Below are 22,621 nucleotides of genomic sequence, written 5' to 3'. Positions count from 1 at the left end.
TGACAGAAATTGTGATAATGGGAAATTTTCAACTGCTGCATTATTTTAGATAAGACACTTTTCTAAAGGCAGGGTCTTAGACTTTATGAGATAATTATTTAATTCTAAAAAGTGGAGGAAGTAGCAAGGAAATTTGCAATCCCGGAAATTTGGGAGCTGGAAACAAAAAAGCTGAAGCTAGACAAATTCAGACTAGAAATAAGGCTCACATTTTTCACAGTGAAGGTAATTAACCATTAGAATAACTTACCTGGGGATGTGGTTCTCCATCACTTGAAGTCTTTAAACAAGAGTGGATATCTTTCTAAAAGATCTGCTGTAACTCAAACAGAAGTGATGGGCTTGGTGGAGCGATTACTGGGTGAGTTTCCTTAACTGGTGGTATACAGGATGTCCAACTACATGATGATCATGGTCTTCTGGCCTTAAAATCTATGAATCTTTGATGAAAGGTATCATTTTTGTGGAGCAAAATGGCAAATTTCAGTGAGCAACTTTAAATTTCTTATTAAAATACATATTAAAATGGCCAGTATTGACCAAACAGTGTTTTATAGGTGCTGTAATCATTCATTTTAGTAGAAGCTTGAAGAGAAAGAGAGAGCATTTCCACTACCTTTTCGGCTTGTGAGAACATAAGAATGGTCATACTGGGTCAGACCAATGGTCTGTCTAGCCCGGTATCCTGTCTTCCGACAGTGGCCAGTGCCAGGTGCTTCAGAGGGAATGAACAGAGCAGGCAATCCTTGCGTGATCCATCCCCTGTTGTCCACTCCCAGGTTCTGGCAAACAGTGGCTAAGGACACTTCAGAGTGTGGTTTTTGCATCCCTGCTCATCCTGGCTAATAGCTATAGAGGACTTTGCCTTGAAACATTCCAGGAATACAAGGATAACTTTTGTCTCAACTTAAAAACACAACAGATTTCATTAAAACAACATAAACATTCTAGAACTTCTACCCTAAGAGGTTGTTTTTTGTTTTTTCGGTCCAATTACATTTATTGTGCTGTAGCATGCTGCATAAATGGAAACTGGTATTATACTTCTGTGTTTATCATTTAGTTTTGTGGCACATCATCTTTTTACAATAGGGGACGTTTTTCAAAAATTTCCACTCTGGTTCAGCTCCAGTTGTGTTAACGTTGGGAGCTATTATTGTAGCTGGGCTACTGGTTGCCTATGGCATTTTCAGCAACATGTCAGTTAGACCTGCTCTGAGCATGGTTAGATGTTATGACTTTTAAATACCTTCTTGTTGACAGTATATGAACAATTGAAAAAAATTACTCAGGAAATGGTAGTACAGCAAGCAAAGGAAGGAAAAGTTTAATCAAGATATTAGTGCATCCTGGTAATGGCATTATAGTTACACTTGAAGAGAAGGCATTTTCTGTAAAAAGCCCCCATTCTCATTACTTAAAGCATGATTCAAGGCTGAAAATTCTCACACTTGTCTCTTGGAAGGTGAATTGTCTTCAGTTCAAAGGTGAACTGAGGAAATGATTTGTTTTGGAGGTCCTAAACCCTGAAAGGATTTGAAAGACGTCCTTAGCTTTATGCAAAGTTCTGTGGACTTCTAACCTCCATGTAAACTCTGGGGAAGTTTAGAAACTGCAATATGAACTTGGACTGGGTCAAAGACGCCTTTCCAGCCTTCCATCCCAAACATACACACAATGTCCCCAGCATCATTTCTGAAACACACAATCCCATCACACACACATGAATGAATGGACTCATGTCATGGAGAGTTTCTAAGCTATACAGGGACTCCATATGCTATAAGCAAAACCAGCTGCGTTCAAGTAAGTTAAGGAGTGCACTGGCCTAGGAGTGAAGAGTTCATAGTCCAGCTTTGAATCAGCTGGGCTGAAAGGTATGAAATGTGCAGGTGTAGTTTTGAGGTAATTTTGGGGCAAATCTAGCAATCAGGAATCCAAAGAAGGCTAATGAAGACAGGTATAATCTAATTTTAATGGAATATATACTTCCATATGACAAGGGGGACTATTGTTTTATTCTTGATCAAATTAAAAAAAAAAACACCCAAGCAACTTTCTAGAGAGAGAAACTTAGTTAAATGTGCAAGTAAGAATCAATAACTGGGAGGGAAAATACTTCAAAGAGCATTGACGTTTTTAACAAACAATGGAATGCTAGGCAATTAGTCAAGTTTAAAATAACTCTGCATTTCTATAATTTTCAACTTTTTTTAAGAACGTTCAAACCACCTCATTTCCACAGGCTGCTCTTCTCCCTGTTCACTTGATCATTTTACCCCTTGTTAGTTTGGCCACAAGCCCCTGAGGCTGGAGATATCTTAACTCCCCTGTACTTCGGCAGTTTGCTTGTAGACTTGAAGTCTGCAGCTGCAATGTTTCCCTATTGTTTATGTGGCAGGTGTACATAGGGGAACCCAAATGCATACAGGGCTTTAGGTGGTTGAAGCTGTAGGGAATTTGACTTCTGTAGATAATAAAATGTTTAAATGGTCAGAGATGACCTGCAACTTGATAGTGGGGGCACAATTTGAAGATTCTGATGGTATGCAGCAGAGTTCAGGGCAGGGCATATCAATTCTGGTAGAAATCGAGGGGGGGGAAGCATGTGACCCTACATCCCCGTCCCCCCACGTCTCCTCTGTAAATGGTAGTTAAATTTCAAGCAGCTGTCATGAGGGAAGATGGTATGAACATTTGGTGATATGTGAGGAGTGAGAAGAGAGAGATGGTTCTGTAAGAGAAGAGTGAATTGGTGTATTGTCTGTGCTCCTGCACATGGCTTTGGTGAATACAATACAGTACGCTGTCATGCAGGTATTGGCTCACTGCCAGTGTTGGGTTGCCTATTTGTATAGGCATATGGTAGTTTAGTGAGTTTAGGCAGAGGATGAGCAATGAAAAAAATTTTTATGGTAACAGAATTTCCTTGCTTTCTAGTGTTTGTTCATTTAACTGAAACACTCTTTTTAAAATATTTTCCTCACTAGCAATTTTCAGTTTAATAATGTATTTTTTTTCTGGGAATTTAGTATTACTTCTAGTGTGTTTTATTTATTTCTGAGACTCAGTGTGTTTAATATAGGGATACACAAATAAGTTAAAACACTTTTTTAAAAAAAATGCTATTAACCTTTGTCATAGATCTGACACTTTATAAACTCTTCCTACAGAATCACACTGGACCACTTAAGTAACACCACCTAGAGTAATACAAAATACAGTTAGCGAGCCTTCCATTTGGATTTCCTGACTTTGTGGGTGGAAGATCTCACCATAATATTGTATAAGCACAGTTTTTGTATTCAGTTGGGAAAAAGTTCTTATCTGTAAACAAATATTGATGAACAGATTAGACAATAGAAATGTTGCAGCAGGGAGAGTTCCTGTATTTTGCAAGTAGTGAAACTGGAAGACCCAAATGTTTGTGGTTTTGGAGCTACTAGAATTCTTAAATAGGTTTAAGAATAGCTATTGATGAACATTCTTTAGTTAGTTCTGCACCTTTATTTACTGGAAGGGTGAAGTAGGGGAGGTGACTTATATTAATTCAATAGTTCAGCTGTAATTAAGCTGCGATTGTAAATACTCATTGAATTTATGAGTTCAGAACTAAAATGAATGAATTTCAGCAGCTACGATGGTGGATGCTCTTTGTTTAGTTAGTCACAGCTAAGCTCCTTAAGTTGTCCTTTTGCAATGTCCATTTGCTACAAGTCAATATATTTTTCTTTCAGTCTTATGGTTTAAATGACTTTTTCTCAAGCTTCAGATTTAAGTTTGCTTAGCCTTTTTTCCCCTTTCTAAATTACAAAAATATTAAAAGAAGGCTTCCTAGGCCTGAAGTATAGCTTCTTCGTTGGCAGGGAGGTGGAGTGGATGATTTAAAGGATCTCTTCCCTCTCTAACTAATTCTGTGATTCTGTTATGGTTTGTCTTTCTTAGATTGTAAGCTGTTCTAGGTAGGGTCTGTGTTTATACACTGCCTCGCATGATGCGGGCCTGACCTCCTTTGGGGCCTCTGGGCATTACTGCAGTATAAATATTATTATTAAAGAATGGCAAGCAGATAGTTGGCCTTTGTTTCCGGGGGGCCTAAAAATTTAAGTGTGATTCTCCTGTTTATTCTGTTTAAAATTTGAGTGCCATTGTGAAAAGAAGTACACTGTACTAGTTGAATAAGTTATCTTTAATGGAACTAAGCTGATTTACATAAGATGAGGATCTGGCCCAGTTATAGAAAACCATTGTGGTTTTGGGTCTTGTCTTGGGGTAATCACACAAGAAAAAATAATTATTTTTGTTTTCATTTCATATTTATCAGGGATCCGCTGTTTGTGCATTTTTCCTCTTCCTTATCCTGTGAAAAACTATATCTGCTGAGCTGATGTGACTCCACTAAATCAGGAAGCACCAGGCAAAAGAACTGTCAGTCTTGTGGAAGAGTGGTCCAAAATGATTGGGGTCCTGAAAATATCCCAGTCAAGAAGCTTTCTGCTGAGCCCTCTTACTTTGGCTTTAGTATTTGTGCTGTTGGCTTTCTTTTTTTCTGTTTTGTTTTTATCGTTACATTTAACGAAATAAGAAAATAGCACAAGAAAGGCAAAAGAAAAACTAGAATCAGACCCTGAAATGTGTTGGGCCTCCTTTTTTCTGCTAGGCCTACCTCTCCTGCTCTGTGGTTCCCATCCCTAGGGTCAGACCCTCTGGACTAGAGCAGATCATCTGTCTGTCTGACCGATAGTCTGATTTTTATATAAGTGGAGGTAGAAAAGGCCTTCTGGGTCCAAAGGTTCTCTTTTCACTTGTGACCTGAACTTCCAAATCCCACATCTTTTTTCTCTCTTCTCTCCTCATCTTTGTGGTGTTTGTGCATTTAAGCCAAAAAATCTCCATAGGTTGTAACGCAAAAAATGTGATGTGTTTTTAATGTTTGTTGTGCTTTTTATGACATTTGTTTGGTGCATATAAACTTCTGTTTCTTTGAATTAAAAATATAAATTATACTTCTAAATATTCCTTACTAAAAATGTCATGAATTGCATATTACCCAATGTAATTTATAGTTCATTAATCTAATTACTAAAAAACAGTTTACGTTTGGAAGACAGGCCAAAAATATATATATTTAAAATTAAAGCTTATATTGCATAGAAATATTGACAGGTTTCAGAGAAACAGCCGTGTTAGTCTGTATTCGCAAAAAGAAAAGGAGTACTTGTGGCACCTTAGAGACTAACCAATTTATGCTCAAATAAATTGGTTAGTCTCTAAGGTGCCACAAGTACTCCTTTTCTTTTTATAGAAATATTGGTAACTCCCAGTGAAGTGTTTGTAAAAACATCTTAAGAATCATGAATATAGTCCATCTTCCCCAGAGGCCAGTGCAGTATTGTTCTTAACAGTACAGCTTTTTAGTGCTTTAATCAACCTAGATTTAAACTGGTCAATCAGGCTTCTGCCCCCTCCATGTTTTTCTTGCTCCAGTCTACTGGTTATATGCCCAGTTCTCCCAGATTTTCAAAAATAATTCTGTGGTTCAAGGAAATTTATTGCTCCTTAATAATAATTGGAACTTTTTATCTTGAAAGTGCTTTACAAACTTTGATTACTCTTTAACCCGATAGGATCAATATAACAGTATCTGGGCAGCTGACATATGTTAAAGGATTACTTGGAAAACTTGATCTACTTTTTATCAACACCTAAATTTACAAGGTCTTCATTATGGTATTTCCTAATTAACCAATAATTTTTTCTTTATTTTTCTTAAGGACAAACTTTAAAAAGCAGTTTAGCAATTCAGTTACTTCAGAATTATAATAAACACTGGTAATGACTCACTTAAGGTTGTATAAGAATTCAAGAGCCTTCACTTCTTCCCATTCATGCCTCTACTCCCGTGCTGTGTAAAATAGATTGACTCCTGCTCATCTCATTAGTGCTCAGGTACTTTTGGAAGGAGATCCCATATTCAAGCATTCTGAATTTGTCCTCTAGCTAGATGAATGAAGGAATACAGTGTTTCTTCTTCCCATCACCCACCTTCTGTTCCCATTTCACAAGTGGTGTTCTCCTACGTTGTCCTAGCTTCATGAATGTTTGTTAGGTAGATCCCTATGTTCATATGTTTTTAAGGTCAGAAGGGACCATTATGGTCATATAGTCTCACTTTCTGCGTAACAGGCCTTAAAATTTCATGCAATAATTCCTGTATTAACCCCATAGTTTCTGATTGAACTAGAGCATATCTTTTAGAACAGGGGTCGGCAACCTATGGCACGCGTGCCAAAGACAGCACGTGAGCCGATTTTTAATGGCACGCTGCTGCCTGCTGGGTCCCAGCCACTGGCCTTGCTCAGCCTGCTGCCGAACCCAGGCCGGGACCCTGGCAGGCAGCAGCGTGCCATTAAAAATCCTGCCTGCCCTGGCCCGCTCTTCTCCGCCCTGCCCCCCGCAGGGGCAGGGTGAAGAAGCTTGGTCCTGCTCACAATAGCTGCAGGGCAGACAAGCTCCCCCCCCCCCCCCCCCCGCCTCTTCCCCCAGCGTGCTGGGTTCCTGCCCCTCCTCCTCTCCCTCCCTGCTGCCCATCAGCTGATGGCCCTTTCGAGGGAGGGGGAGAAGCTGAGCCGCAGCTCGCTCACTGCTCCAGGGAGGAGGCACAGAAAAGGTGGGGACGGGGTCTTGGGAAAGGGGGGTGGAATCAGGGCATATCCCCTCCAGCACCCCCACGACCCTAGCCCACACCCCCAGCCCTCTGCTCTGACCCCTGCACCCCCCACATTCCCACCCCCACCCTGAGCACCAAACAGGAGCTCCTGCACCTGCCCCCCCCCCATTCCCACCTGCACTCCTCGCACCAAATGGGAGCTGCCCAGGTAAGCACTCCACACCCAAATCTCCTGCCCCAACCCTGAGTCCCCTCCCTCATTCTAGCTCCTGGCCAGACCCTACACCCCAACCCCCAGCCTGCTCCTTCACCCCCAGCCCTGTGCTCTGCGCACTCCCACCCTCAGCTCAGTGCAGAGAGAGGAAGAGAATGGGCTAGAACCAGGGAGAAGGTAGGTACCCACTCTATGTGGGCAGTGCCGGGATTCCAGACCGGCAGCGAGCTGAGCAGGGCCAGCAGCCGGGACCCTGGTTGGCAGGAGCCGGTGGACGGAACCCCAAACCGGCAGTGGGCTGAGTGGCAGCGGGCTGAGCCGCTCAGCCCACTGCTGGTCTGGAGTCCCGGCTGCCGGCCCCTTGCCAGCTGGGGTCCTGGCTGCCAGCCTAGGTTAACGGAACCCCAGGCTGGCAGCGGGCTGAGTGGGCCGGTGGCGTAAGATCAGCATTTTAATTTAATTTAAATGAAGCTTCTTAAACATTTTGAAAACCTTGTTTACTTTACATATGACAATAGTTTAGCTATATAATATATAGACTTATAGAGAGAGACCTTCTAAAAAATGCTAAAATGTATTACTGGCACATGAAACCTTAAATTAAAGTGAATAAATGAAGATGCGGCACACCACTTCTGAAAGGTTGCCGACCCCTGTTTTTAGAAAGACATCCCTTTAAATAAAAACTTCAGGTGACAGAGAATCCACTATATCCATAATAAGTTGTTCCAATCATTAGTTACCCCAACTATTAAGAATTTTGCAACTTTATTTCCAGGCTGAATTTATCTAGTTCCATCTTCCAGCAACTTGGTCTTATTATAACTTTGTCTACTAGATTAATGAGCCACCTACTATCAGAAAAATCTCCTCCATGTAGGAACTTATGATACTGGTCAAGTCACTTCTTATCCTTCTTTTTGATAAAAATTACATAGATTGCACTTCTTAAGTCTCTTGCTATAAGGCAGGTTTTCCGGACCTTGAATCATTCTTGTAGCTCTTCTTTGAACACTTTCCAGATTTTCAGTGTTCTTTTTGAAGGGTGGACACCAAAACTGGACATAGTATTTCAGTAGTGGTCTCACGAATGTCGCCTCCCTACTCCTATTCTATATTTGCCTGCTTATGTAGCTGAGGATTGAGTTAGCTCTCTTAGCCACTACATTGAATTGGGAGATTATATTTAGTTGGTTTCCACTATAACCCCAAAGTCCCTTTCAGAGTCACTGCATTCCAAAATTCCTCCATCTTGTGAGTGTGATCTACATTCTTTGTTTCTAGATGTATGACCTTGCATTTGGCGGTATTAAAATAGCTCAGATGATCCCAGTTTACCAGGCAGTCTATATCACTGTCTAGAACTGAACCTGTCCTTAGAATTATTTACCACTCCATTAATTTTTGTTTCATCTGCAACTTTATCAACTATGATTTTATACTTTCTTTCAGATCGTTGATAAAGATATTGAATAGCATTAGACCAACAACAGATCCCTGCAAAACCCCACTAGAAACACGCCCAGGAGATGATGATTTCCAAATCCTTCCCATTCATCTAGTCAAATGAGCATCTTGATTGAGAGGAAGCCGCTCCTAAGCATTTTCTTGGCTTGGGCAGTTAATATAGAAATATGTTCAGGCATGCGGCAGCTCAATGTTCTTGCACAGCCCAAATGTTTGCAGCTGTGCAAGATTTTTCTAAAACATGTTAGATGCTTCATCTGTTTGGATGAGGGCTGAGGTTTCAGATCTTCAGCTGATTGTCGACCTCTTTTGCTAATCTCTTTCTGCAAACTGCCTCTGATTGCCCAATAGGAGTAATCATGTTGAAGTCAGCCTATAAGATGACCCACATGGTTACTACTCTCACACTGGCATAATAGATGTAATGGAAAGACATATTACAGAGTAAAGGGAATTATACTTGTTGGAGTCTTCTCGTCTTCCTTTCTGCCAGCTTCACTTCACATCTTAGGAAGCTGTTCGGGAAGTCTCTTGACTGTTGGGAAAGAAGTGGACCTATACTATAGAGACATTAGTATTTTTGCATTCTGCTTCCTGGTAGCTGGAATCAACAGCTCAGAGTTAGGGGTTTTATATCATAAGATGAGAGATGACTACATTAAATACACAACTACTGGTAAGTAAATTCACCCTATCGCTTTCCCATATTATCAGGGAAGGTCTAAGTATGAGCCTAGTCTTATATGTTTTAGCAGTTCTGTGTATTTCTGAATTTTAAAATAGGACAACATGAGAGCCTATTGAATGCCTTTTTGGCATTTGTGGTGAGGATTAGAGGAGATTGCTTGTTCACTGTATTAAATACACTGTTTACTTAACAACCTTGTATTGTGTAGGTGACGTTGCACTTAGTTCCCCTCCATTTTTATTTTGTAATTATATACTTCTGGCCCTTCCCCTTCCAAAAGGCTACTTCATATATCAAGCAAAAAAAGCTGTATGATGTGCACCCAACTCCATCCAAGACTGAGTGGATCAGCTTTGCCACCTGCTTAATCTCCTGAGTCTGCTTCTGAATCTAATTCCCCCTTATTGAAAACACCGCACACCAGGTCAGCTGTTCAGATTCTTTTCATCCTGATTCATTCCATTTGTCATTAAACATGTATGTATCAAAAATAACTGTCTAGTCACATCCTAACTAAAGAACCTCTTGTTCATATCATTTTGTTTCTAAGATAAAGAAATTTTGGTTGGGTTGGGAGGGAGTTGTTTCAAATAAGAGGATCTACTGCAGAACTAGGTCAGAGATTCTATAGGGAGTAGGGGGAGTGGTACACAGGAGTCTAATAATCAATATATTGAAGTCCACAGATACAGATTTTGTATTTTCAGTAGCTAGTTTAAAAATATGGAGTCCGTTCTTCTCTGGTACACATACAACTGTCATTGATAATGTAAGTGGCACCTGTGCATTGGCTGATCTTGGAGTCCTTTTTGAGGCATTTTACAATTCAAACTAAGATACATTGTAAATATTTGGGCAGATCTCTGTAGTCTGATGGCACAGTCTTCCCTTATGAGACAGCATGTACTAATTCATGTTGTATGCCATGAAAGTTACAGTATTCCCTTAGAAACCTCATAAACTTATTCATGTTATATACCATAGAAGACCCCATTTCCTTTCTAAATTTTTTTTGACCTAGTTCTTTTTCTGTAATTTCATTTTCTGGCATTGATTTCTGTGCCCCTGTTTTTTCTCTCTTGCTAGCAGTGAGACTTACGCAGGATCCTTAAAGCAAATTCTTAACTTCCTTCAGTGCAGCCTTTTCTATAAGGCTCTCCTTCCTGCATCTCCTCTGAGGACAGTTGCCACACTGAGAACGAGAAAGGGTTTCCTATTCTTGCTGCATATTGAGCTGTAGTCTTTAGCAATACAGTTTACAGTTTACATTTGCACAAGCTCCATGGGGTTTTATGTTGCTTGTATATTTTAGCTGCAAGTTTGATATTTTTCAAAACAATATAATTTTACAAGATGGTAGAGGAAGGAGTATAAAGGGGGATTCTGCCTCCCCCGCAATTAACACACACATTTTTATTTTTATTTTTATTTATTTGGTGGGCAAGGTTAAACCTTTGTATTTATTTCTGCAACTAGTTATGGTCAATTTAAATAAGTAAATGAGTTCCAACTATTCCTTTTGACAAGATGGGTTTTTATTAAGCAGTGAAATTAATCAAATAGATTTTACTTAAAGCTCAAAAATATATTTGCGTAATAAATTATTGATGCCTTCTCAATTTTCCCCCAGTATTGTGAGTCCTTTCTATTGTGCATGATAGAGGAGAGCTGCTGAGTTTGCAAATAATTGACTTGAAATTGCTTCAAATAATTCTGCTTTTTTGGCTTTTTTTGTACCTAATCAGAATTGATGTGACTGAAGTGCAAATCTTCATAATAATCATGCATTTACTGGCGGTGATTGGAGGACCACCTTTTTGGCAATCAATGGTAATTTTGCTCATATTGTATATTTATTTCTGATTATTCTGCTTCTTGTCTTGTTTCTAATCTGGTATACATCTGGAAGAGCACTATATTTAGAACAGTATCAGTTTCTTTTGGGAGAGAAAGATCTCATTTTCCCATAAGGTTAAAAGATTTATGGTCTTGAAGAACTTGAATGAATTTCATATCTAAGAAATGGCAATGCATTCTGGTTTTACCAGCACCACGTGAAAAACAGTCATTCTTTTGCATGCTGTACCATCATTCATGTAGAATGGTCCAAAATGACTTTACAGACTTACTTTTACCAATAGAAAATTACTTTGTCCACCAATGAAAACCTGCACCTCTGGGTGAACTGTTTGACATAGATATCAATAATATCTATAATAATTTTAGGTCAGAAAGAGAAGAATACTTTATCAAATTGAAATTACAGGGGAAATTTTTGGAATGCAGCATGTAATTGCCCATAATTGCAATTGGTTAGAACACAGGTGCTAACACTCTCTCCCTTATGAAAATTGCCTTAAGATTTTTAATGACTGTGGCCCCAATCCTGTAAGCTGATCTGCATGGTTGGATCCATGCACCCATACAGATCACAGTTGATTTTACTGAGGCTCAGTGTGGGTATAAGGTACTGCCTATTTGGAGCAGCTTGCTGGATTGAAGCCTAAGGGTGCTCAGCAACTCAGTTTTATATCAGCACCATCTAAAACTATCCTGGGGTGCTGGTGCAGAATTGACTCAGAGAGGAATGTGCTACATAATGAATTGCCAGCGTTACCTTCTGATGCATGATTTCCCTGAAGGTTTTCCATTTAGGTGCTGACCTGGCCTGACCTTGCCTAACTTCTAAGAGCTACTGAAATCACTTCCTAAAGTGGTCTGAAAAAATTCTCATTAATTTTAGAAAAAAGCATCAAAATGTTCAAAAAACAATTCACAGTGACTATTTTAGGGTGAAATATGTTGTGTTGTAGCACAATTAATCTGTTACAACCAAATAGATCCTGAAATCTACACTGCCATATACAGGATGCCCTAAATAAGGGCCTGACTCAGTTAAAGATCTGCCAGGCTTCTGCCACAGAGTATATATTTTGTGTTTATTTCTGTTTGAAAGACCTATTTTATTTAATGAAAATACCTCAGCTGTATACTCAAACATTCCACTTTTCCCTCTAGTAATTAGAAAGCAGGCAAATTCTGAGTTAGTTAACTGTCTATGCTGTCATCCATTATTGCTTTTATTGGCCTTTTGTACCCAGTAAAATATGCAGTATACTCGCTTCCTTCTCTCTGTCTATGAAGTTTCTCTTTAAATCTGGCTAAAGCACTACTACATTCTCTAAGACTCCTGGAATCCAGTGTTTTCTGAGAGATGGTGAATATTATTGCAGGTGAGATTCCCATTTGGTAGGTTTCAGTGGAGTAGTGAGGTTGGTGCAGCTCTTAATAGATAATCCTTTGGATTTTGTTCCTGTTATACTGGAAGTGAAATAAAATGCAACAATTACTTTCATTACTTAATAAAAAGATATTCTTTTGTTGAATGTGCTGGGTATAGATTTCATGTAACGTAAGATAGGTCTGGTTTTGAGCTCAATAACTGTTGTTATTCCTGGAACAGGAATAACAGATAGAAAGTATTTGTATTTCTGAATTAAGGGTGGAATTTGATCCCTGTACTCCAGACCAGCACTGAGCACTACTCAAGCCCCACCTGAATCGTCAACATAAAGACTTTACGGGTGCATGAGCCTTGGGCTGGTCCTCTGCACAAGGGTCAGTTTCACCCTGATGGTGTAGAGTGGTGGAGAGGTGTGAGCATGAGCCTGTGAACCCAGAATTTATATCCCAGCCTTGACACCCACTCACTCTGTGACACTGGGTAAATTACTTAAGCCTTCCTTATCTGTTTCCTTATCAGTAAAATAAGGATAATACCTCACATGGGCACTGTTTGGATTAATTAATTAGGGTAATATTTATGAAATGTTTTATAAGCGCTACGCGTTATTTTTAATTCATGTAGTAAGTGGAGTTTGCCATACATATGAGAAGAGCTGAAGACAATGTAGAAAGGCAGTAAAGAAATCTGTCTAATGCTTTACTAGGCAAAAAGATACTCTCAGGTAATTAGAAAGTTTACAGGGAGGAGAAGTTGATTTAAACCTTTCGCTATGACTAGCCCGGTTTGTTCTGCCACACTACCTTCTATGAATCTGAACTATGAAGGAAAAGAATCAAATCACAAGAAATATTTATAGGGAGAAATACTACTCCATAAAAGAGAACACATTTAAATAGTGGTATCCCCTCAACATTGCTCTTCTGCCTGTCTGCATCTCAGTCGTGGTTTGTTCCACTACTTTATTGTACCTCACGCTCTATGAATCCTGTTCCATTGACAGCCACCAACATTGATGATAGAAGTATCTTCACATGTGGTACATAAGTCTCTAATCCCTGCCCCCATCCCTTCTCTTGTCTCATCATTAACTATTCCTTCTCCTCTGCCTCCTTTCTCTCCACGTTTCATGTGTGCTGTCAATCAACTTTCTCTTGACCCTACTTGCTGCTTTAATGGTCTCCCTTCTTCCCTACATCTCCAACTTCCTGGAGCATGGGATCTTGATAACATCCAGTCAGAACTCCTCCCCCTTTTATTCTCACTTCTGCTTTGTTCTTGTTTCTGATATCTTCTGTGTTCTGCCTTTCACCCTTCAACTTGTTCCCTTTCCTTGACCACATCTCATCTTGATAACTGTCATTCTTGACTCTCTCTCAGATTCCTCATTCTCCCTCCTGACCAGAGGTTTTGTTGATTGTGGACATGTTGAGCTATGGGTCAGTTATATGTAGGCTTGGAAGAATTCCATTTTTATTTTTTTATAATTTTGATGGATTATATTGATGTTTATTTTTAAGTTCGTTTTTTTCCCCTCCAATTTTTATCAGTTTAAATATTCACCGTTGTGGAAATTATGGGAAGGTCAAATAATTGGGGGGGGGGGAGGGTGTCAGACAATAATTATCTAATGACAGGAGACATTGAGATTCAAAAAGTTAAAGCTTTACAACCATTAAAACGCAAATTGTCAACATCACATGTCAAAATATTCAGAGGATATACCCGTAAAACTCTAAGTTCTCAAGTAGCATTTCTCTTACTTTGCCTATATGTAAACTTTGATTATTGTCTATGGTAATATTTTTTCATTGGCTGGTGTGTGCAGTGAAATCGACATTTACTGCTCAAAATCTAGTTCTTCCAAGCCTAGTTATAGGAGGTAAACGGATTAAAATGAGTCATGAATAAGTGTCCCAAACTCATTTTCCCTTGTGAAGGAATCTGGATCTGAACACTGGTTGCCCAAGAACAGATTAGAGCACTTACCCATTGTGACATTTATTTTTATTGACATGCTTACTTCTCTGTGGCAGAACTTGAAACACCATTACTTTTAAGCAGACTGCACTCTATTTTTGAAGTTGGGTATCCTGCTGTTGCAGCGGCATAACCAGTCTTGATCAACTTCAAAGGATTTAATAGAGAAGCATCCTTTATCTGAAGAAGATCTGACCTGGGACTCTTTTCAGCACTATACATTCAGTCCTGCTAAGTGTTGCACACCTTTAACTCCCACTGAAGTCAGTGGTCAACACCTGGCAAGATCAAGCTGTGTGTAAAGGGCAAAACTATAGTATGGGCTACAATTCTAGTAGAATACCAAAGAATAAGTAAACCTGTGGCTTTATCTCAGCCTCCTTTAGCTAAACACTCTAAAGACAGAAGTGTTAATAAAGTATGAGGATCATCCTCCAGCACAACTCTATCTCTTGTTTCCTTCTTTGACTCACGCCATCCATTTGTCTCCGCCGTTCTTAACCTTTGCATAATCTTTGACTCGGGACTCTTCCCACATTTACTTTAGCTGCAAATTGGTTTTGTCACGGCTTTGCAACTTTAACTTCCTTCACTCCACCACTGTGGAAGTCTTTGTCCTTGCCTTCATCTCCTATCACGTAGGGTCTGTTTACGCTGGGCAAAAATAGGACCTTGTTATTAATCACTTGGTGCAGCTCCATCAGTGATAACAGTGGTGGGAGCCGTAATACAGATATGGCTCAGGTGGAATCAAACATTTTTATCATTATGTGGTCTCACACTACTCTGAGCCCTGTCCACGTTACAGCTTCCACTGTCCGTATTGTACATTGTTCCTGGAGCTGCCCTAGTGGTGAATTATAAATCCTGTTTTTTTGCCAATGCACAAGATCTCTTGACTGTTGCAACTCCTTTCTCTGTGGCATCCTGAAACCTCCTCTGTACAGATTCCACCATGGGCAGAATGTTACTCTTGTTCTTCTCTCCTCACATATACAAAGAAGCGTAACCCCATCACCCCATTCTCAAATACTTCCACTGACCACTGGAGAAAGCATCATTATCAAAACAGATGGCAGCACAGCCAGGCAGTTTAATAAGAGTGGTACAAGCTCTGGAGCAGCTCTGAGAGTAATGGTGTGTTTGTTACTGAACTGTTCAGTTTAGCTAGCTCTCTTCACTCTGTTGCGGTTTCTCTGTCTGAATCCTGTCTTTGAGCAAAAGTGCAGAGTAAGCAGGCTGGGTAGGAGGGGTACCTGAGATTGTTCAAAAGAGCATAATTAGAACTTCCTACTCAAGGGGAACTCCAGAGTGCAGAGCAACAATCAGGTGAGGTGCTGTTACTCCTCCTCCTCCGCTTGATATTGGTTGTAGGCTCCATATGGGCAACACATGGATAGAACTACAGAGCCAAATTAGTCTCTAACTGCACCTTTTTCCACTACATGCATCCGATGAAGTGAGCTGTAGCTCACGAAAGCTTATGCTCAAATAAATTAGTCTCTAAGGTGCCACAAGTCCTCCTTTTCTTTTTGTGGATACAGACTAACACAGCTGCTACTCTGAAACCTGTAACTGCACCTTGTAATTCAACAAAAAATCTGATTGAACCCACTGAATTCTAATCCCAGTTCCAGCCACTCATTCAAAGTGAACTTGGCTGAGTCACTTGCTGTCTCTCTCTAAAATGGGGATAATAAAGTATCAAAGATGGGGGTGTGTATGGTCTGATTGTTGTTTGCACAGTGCTTTGAAGTTGTAAGTGCTAAGAATTATCTTATTAGAAAAGCCTCAAAACCAGACTGGGCATGCAATTCAAAATACTAAAATAAAAACAACTTGAACCCATTTAGGGTCCCATATGAAATAGACATATGGGGATGTTCACTACGGCCCATGTTTACTCATTTTGGAAAAGGTATGAGCATAGATGCTTGTTACTGGAGGATTCAAGTTGTTCTTTAGCAGTTGGATAGATAAAGTTGGACTGTTGTTGCTGGGTGGTTCCCTCTCTTCTTATAATTAATTCTCCGCCCAAGGCACTATGTCGAAAAGATGAGAGAAGATTATTAGTCTTCCTTCCCAGCCCATCTTGCCCTCATTTCTCACTCCCTTGCTACCAGCCCAGCCACCCACTCCCGTCTTACTTTGAAAAGTAACCTTAGCGGCTGGTTGCCTCTCTGCTGTTCCCTATCATGCCTCCTTTCATTATACCTTGTCTGTCCTCTGGGGTGTGGTCCAGTTTATGGGTCTTCACATGCTAATCCCCACTGATATCTGGCTTCACCCTGCACTCAGGGCTGGGGTGCTAAGTGTGGGGTCTATCCTTTCACCTGTGCTAGGCCTCTGTTCTCTCCGTGCTGAGGAACCCCGGCTCAGGTTTTAGAGGTTGGTTGATAAGTGTCCAGCATTGTGAAGGATAATATTAGGAGAAAGGGATTCTGCTCCATGACTGTTCTTCTCTGGTAATTAAATATAAAAGCAAATGGATCAGGGAATTTTGCTAATATGGCGGGTGAGAAAAATTCCTCCCAAATTTCGTTCGTAGAAATTTAAACCAATATTGACTAATTTTGGGGGGAGAGAGGAAAACCCAAGTGGAGTTAGAAAAGTGGAGTGTTTGAGTTTACTTGAAATAGGTAAACACGATTTTAGATTAATTGTACATATTTTAATCTTTTTATTTCTCTATTGTCAAGATTCCAGTGCTGAATATTCAAATGAAAATATTCCCAGCTCTTTGTACTGTTGCAGGAACCATATTCTCCTGCACAAACTATTTTGGTGTGATCTTCACAGGTGGTGTTGGCAAAAATGGATCAACTATAGCTGTGAGTGCTTTGTTCTGCTTTTATGAATCTATTATGTTACCACCTTTTCTGAGTGCTCTGTAGTTTGCATGATGGTTTATAGAAAACTGATATGCTTTCAAGTGTGTTAATGTCTGCTTTTGGTGTAAAATCCACTTTCAAGCTAGTTTACTAGCTTGAAAAAAGGGATAAATCTTGTCTAAATGAAAATAGTAGCTTTTGGAATTGAGAAAAGGTTTTAAAAGGATGGATTTGAAATAGATGAATGATAAAATCACCTCCCATGCTTTGACATTTAGTCCTATGTACATACAAAATGATGGGGTCTAAATTAGCTATTACCACTCAAGAAAGAGATCTTCGGGTCATTGTGGATAGTTCTCTGAAAATGTCTGCTCTCTATGCAGTGGCAATCAAAAAAGCGAACCAAAAGTGAGGAACCATTAGGAAAGGGATAGATAATAAGACAGAAAATGTCATAAAGCCTCAATATATAAATCCATGGTATGCCCACATCTTGAATACTGTGTGCAGATCTGGTCGCTCCTTCTGAAAAAAGATATATTAGAATTGGAAAAGGGGCAGAGAAGGACAACAAAAATTACTAGGGGTATGGAACAGCTTCTGTATGAGGAGAGATTTAAAAGACTGGGACTTTTCATCTTGGAAAAGAGACGACTCCGAGGGGATAGGATAGAGGTGTATAAAATCATGACTGGTGTGGAGAAAGTGAATAAGGAAATGTTATTTACCCCTTCACATAACACAAGAACTAGGGGTCACCCAATGAAATTAATAGGCAGCAAGTTTAAAACAAACACAAGGAGTACTTCTTCACACAATGCACAGTCAACTCTGGAACTCTGTGGTAGCAGATGTTGTGAAGGCCAAAATTATAACAGGGCTCAAAAAAGAGCTAGATAAGTTCATAGAGGATAGGTCCATCAATGGCTATTGGCCAGGATGGTCAGAGTTTGTCTGCTTGTGTTTGCCAGAAGCTGGGAGCAGATGACGGGATGGATCACTTGATAATTGTCTGATCTGTTCATTCCCTCTGAAGCATCTGGCATTGGCCACTGTTGGAAGACAAGATACTGGGCTAGATGGACCATTGGTCTGACCCACTGTGGCTATTCTTATGTTCTACAAGGTCTTACCTTCTAGAATCCATGAATTTTCCAAACCAGACTCCCTCTCTGATGCGCATGCTTTTTGTTTGCTGTTTTTGCTTCTGACAAGAATATGAAAGCTATTGACCTTCCAGAGGGGATAAAAGTCAAAGTTAATATTCTTGTCAGACTTCTTTCTTAAGGGACTTGTGATTTTTTTTTGGGGGGGTGGGGGTGGGAGGAGTTGTGGAAGGTTTTGTGAACTTTTTAGGAGAGTCTGGTTTTTGTGTTTGTGCCAGTTGAGTGAGTTGGACTAGTCTTTTAGTTATATTTTGCTTTTGAGCATTGACATCTTAACAAAAATGTATTATCACCATTATACAGACACACACATGTTTGGGCCCCTGTCATTTAAGAACAGAATCATCTCCTTCCTGTTGTACAGGAGTTAGAAGATAACCACAGCACCATTTTTTGCAATTTAAAGCCTTCTCCTCTCTTCCCTCCCCCTCGCCCCAATACATACATTTTTTGTTTTGTAGCTGAAACTGCATGTTTTCTTCATGCAACACACAATTTATGAGACCTTCAGACCAAAGGCTCCAACCACATTATCAGCTGACACCCTCAGTCACATTTCACTATTGGCACAAGTGAGTTCAAACAGGCACATTTTAATTTAAATAATATGCACACAACACATCTGTTGTTCACTTGTGTGCACTTTTCATTAAGCTAACACTTTCTTCTCCCTCACTATAGGGAACAAGTGTCCTTTCACCCTTTCTTCATATTGGGTCAGTGATCATATTAGCTGCAATGATCTACAAGAAATCTGCTGTGCAGCTCTTTGAAAAGCATCCTTGCCTGTATATACTTACTTTTGGTTTTGTATCTGCTAAGATAACTAACAAATTGGTGGTAAGTGTCTCGGAGTCATTGATTCTTTTCCTTTATCTTTGTTATTGTATAAGATGGTCTTTATAGTTTCTCAAAGGTCTACCTTCCCCACAACATCAGTTCCCCTGAATTGACGAGCCACACCCTTCCTTCGCTGTATTAAAGTGATTTAATGTAACTTCTGTATATCCCATGAATCTGTAGTGGTTCTAATTGGTAGCTACAACCCACATTTTTCTTGAGAATTTGTCGTAGCCCACAAAGGAATGAACCAGCAGCATGTAATTTACATTGCAATAATTTTTGGTGACATTTCATTAAAATACTCTATAAGGATGTGTTGTTAATCAGCTGAAAATATTGGGTCAAAATATATTTTGTGATTTTAGACTAGACTACTGTGTCTGTCTCTTTTTTTTTTTTTTTTTTTAATAGGTTGCACATATGACCAAAAGTGAAATGCATCTGCATGATACAGCATTCATAGGTCCAGCACTTTTGTTCTTGGACCAGTACTTTAACAGCTTTATTGATGAATATATTGTACTTTGGATTGCCATGGTAAGTAGGTCATTGTATTTTCTGTTTATCAATGATCTTTTTTGCATCTGCTTGTTCGCTCACACTCCCCACACGCATACAGAGTTTGTGCCAGTTGTGCACAGATCACACCCAGTTTTTACCAAGAAGCATGGACTTGGGAACCTTCTTGCCTGAATCAGTTTTAAACAGGGTTCAGGCTAACTTGGCTGAAACATGGTTTGGTTGGGCTTATGGACCCCACTCTGTTTAAACACAGTTTTAAAGCTATGTTGAATGAGCAGTACTCAAAGTCCTAGGTTTAGAACCCATTGGGGAGAAATGTGCTGATGTATTTTTGCAGGAACATAATTTCCACACTTTGGGGTGCACCACAGCAAAAGCTCTATAACACACAAACCCACCAGTGGAATTCCTGAAATTCATGTAGTGTCAGAGCAATGATAGCTGCCAGGACCAGTCTCACAGAGGAAGTCTTGGCTATATAGCCATGTCTGTCTTTGATTAGAGCATTGAAAACCAAACCAAGTTCAGATCAGGCTGCCACTTTCTAGACAGGTTTCAGAGTAGCAGCCATGTTAGTCTGTATTCGCAAAAAGAAAAGGAGTACTTGTGGCACCTTAGAGACTAACCAATTTATTTGAGCATAAGCCTTCGTGAGCTATTGACTGCATCCGATGAAGTGAGCTGTAGCTCACGAAAGCTTATGCTCAAATAAATTTGTTAGTCTCTGAGGTGCCACAAGTCCTCCTTTTCTTTTTACTTTCTAGACAGCCATTCTAAAGCATGCTGTGCAGGTGTAACATGATTCCAGCTGCTCACAGGATTAAGCAGCTGTAGAACTTCTTTCTGTACTAGCTGCAAGTGGTGGAAAAGCCCAGCTATTAGGGAATTACAGTACATTCACTTCATGTTCACTGGGGCGTGTGTTTGTTTTAGTTGGGAGCTTGGTATGTAGTAAGGGTTCAACCTGCATAAATTATGATGCTGAAACTTGATCATTCCCATTACAATGGAACACTTTTAAAATACATTCAAATACAGCGTTGTGTACATTTTGTCCCAAAGTAAGATCAGAATTCCACACTTGAAATCATGGGACCTCTTACAAAAGCTTTCTACAGTCACTACAGTTTTTCTTTTATTGGAATGTAGATTGAAATTCTAGGCTGAAAAATGAAGAATATAGGAATAAACCTTTAGTGGAGGGAGAGAAGGACTCAAGAGAGCGGTCCTTGATGCTTTTAGACAGACTGTGATAACATGAAGGATAGATGAAACATGGTACATTCATGTCGAGTATAGATAGATCTAACACATGCCATTTTTCCCTTTGCAGATCTTTTCCCTCTTTGATTTGCTCCGCTACTGCATCAGTGTGTGCAATCAGATTGCTTCCCATCTGCGCATCCATGTATTCAGAATCAAGGTCTCTTCCACACATTCTAATCACCATTAGTGACTGGGTGGTTGCTGTGATGAGAAATACAAAACAAGTGTTTTCTACAGGGAAGAATATGAACATATTTAGGAGACTAAGGCAAAAGGAGCAGATAAGAACAAATCTAATTTATTATAATCAACGTTGTATAACTTTTATTCTTTGTTACTGGTAACACTCCTTAACTAGTCTTTGCCTATGAGAGAGTGAATTCCAAGTACTCTCCAGTCAAACATCATGTAGTCAACTCTACTGGTTCTGTGCCCAGGAAAGCATGCAGGGAGTAATGCTTTGTCTTTGTAATTACCTTGAAAACAGAATAAACTATCTATGGTGAATGGATCCCTAACAACTGAAATTTCTAATGTAGTATATTTACAAACTGCAAAAAAATGTGCTTTATAATTTTAATATTTCATCTTAGTGAAATACTTTAGTGTCCACTTGAAATTTCTTTTACTAAAGAGCTGAGCTTGTAAAACAGAGAGATCCCACTAGCTTGTGTGGCTGAAATAGCTGAAGGGACTTTCAGTCCAGATTGAGGTGGTTCATTTGCTTACATATACTGTTCAACAGTATATTTTAGTGGGACCTTATCGGAGAAGGGGGTGACTATCAGCATGCAATATAGTGTGGTGTCTTTGTCAATTAATTTTTTTTAAATAAAAAAGAACTTATTTCATAATTTTCTTCAGTGGAAAAACTTTAAAAGCAAATTTTACTGTTACTTTTTTACGTATAGAATTTAAGCAAAAATTTCTTTCTGCTCTTTAATAAATAAGGAAATTCTAAGAGCTACAATTGTCTTTCCATGTGTGTCAACTGCTTTGTCACACTGGGTTAAGTACTTGGTCTGATGAAGCAAAATCTGACTGCTGTTTAGAGAGACTTTTATGATGCTTCATGTGTCTACAGTGCCTGTCAACCAAGCATCTCAAAGCACTTTCTTTGCTAATTAGCAAAGCCTTACAGCCCAGCTCCTGAAGCCATAGGCATATTATGCCCATTTTATGTGTGGTAAATTGAGGCACAAGGAATCTAAATAACTTCCCAGTAGTTCATATTGGGTCTGGAGTAGGACTACTAAGAGTCTGGATTCTACTTCACTTCTCTAAGTGATAAGCCATACTGCCCCCTTTTAGGTATTAGGAGTTGCACAACCTCAATGTGTCAAATATTTCTCCAGGAATCTCTTCCCATATGATTGCTGTCAGAAGTCACATGCTGATCTAAGGGTGTATGTGCTGATGCAGAATTCCAGGACCAAAGCAAGATGTAACCTACTGAAATCAATCTAAACTGAATACTTACAACGGATGAGCAGGGGTGTATCCTGCCATTCAAATACTAAAATGAAAGGCAAAAGCCACTCAAAGGTACATTTGCACTGACTAGTCCATGAGTGGGCTCAGCTCAGAGCCACATCAGTGCATACAGTGAGCTGCCGGTTACTAGCAAGGGCGCAGAAGACCCTGATCAAGATAGGAAATTTAAAGTGCTGCTTACCAACTGCAGTCCCAGAGCCTTAAAATTCCTCTTGTCTAGCTATCTCAGAGAC

General features: G+C 39.7%; 1 protein-coding gene across 4 annotated transcripts in view; it reads left to right on the top strand.

The window, feature by feature from the left end:
- CEPT1 (choline/ethanolamine phosphotransferase 1) overlaps positions 1-22,621 on the top strand; it is a 45,491-nt gene extending 22,870 nt beyond the window's left edge. For all 4 annotated transcript variants that reach the window (XM_074935829.1, XM_074935828.1, XM_074935830.1 and 1 more), the window contains exons 5-9: positions 10,785-10,869; positions 16,963-17,094; positions 18,945-19,103; positions 19,518-19,643; positions 20,962-22,621. In XM_074935829.1, coding sequence (XP_074791930.1) covers positions 10,785-10,869; positions 16,963-17,094; positions 18,945-19,103; positions 19,518-19,643; positions 20,962-21,081 — 622 coding nt within the window. In that variant the 3' untranslated portion in view covers positions 21,082-22,621. The remainder of the gene's footprint in view (positions 1-10,784; positions 10,870-16,962; positions 17,095-18,944; positions 19,104-19,517; positions 19,644-20,961) is intronic.

The sequence above is a fragment of the Natator depressus genome, chromosome 21 (genome assembly GCF_965152275.1).
Source record: "Natator depressus isolate rNatDep1 chromosome 21, rNatDep2.hap1, whole genome shotgun sequence".
Taxonomy (NCBI): domain Eukaryota; kingdom Metazoa; phylum Chordata; order Testudines; family Cheloniidae; genus Natator; species Natator depressus.
This window is presented reverse-complemented; position numbering and strand designations above follow the sequence as displayed.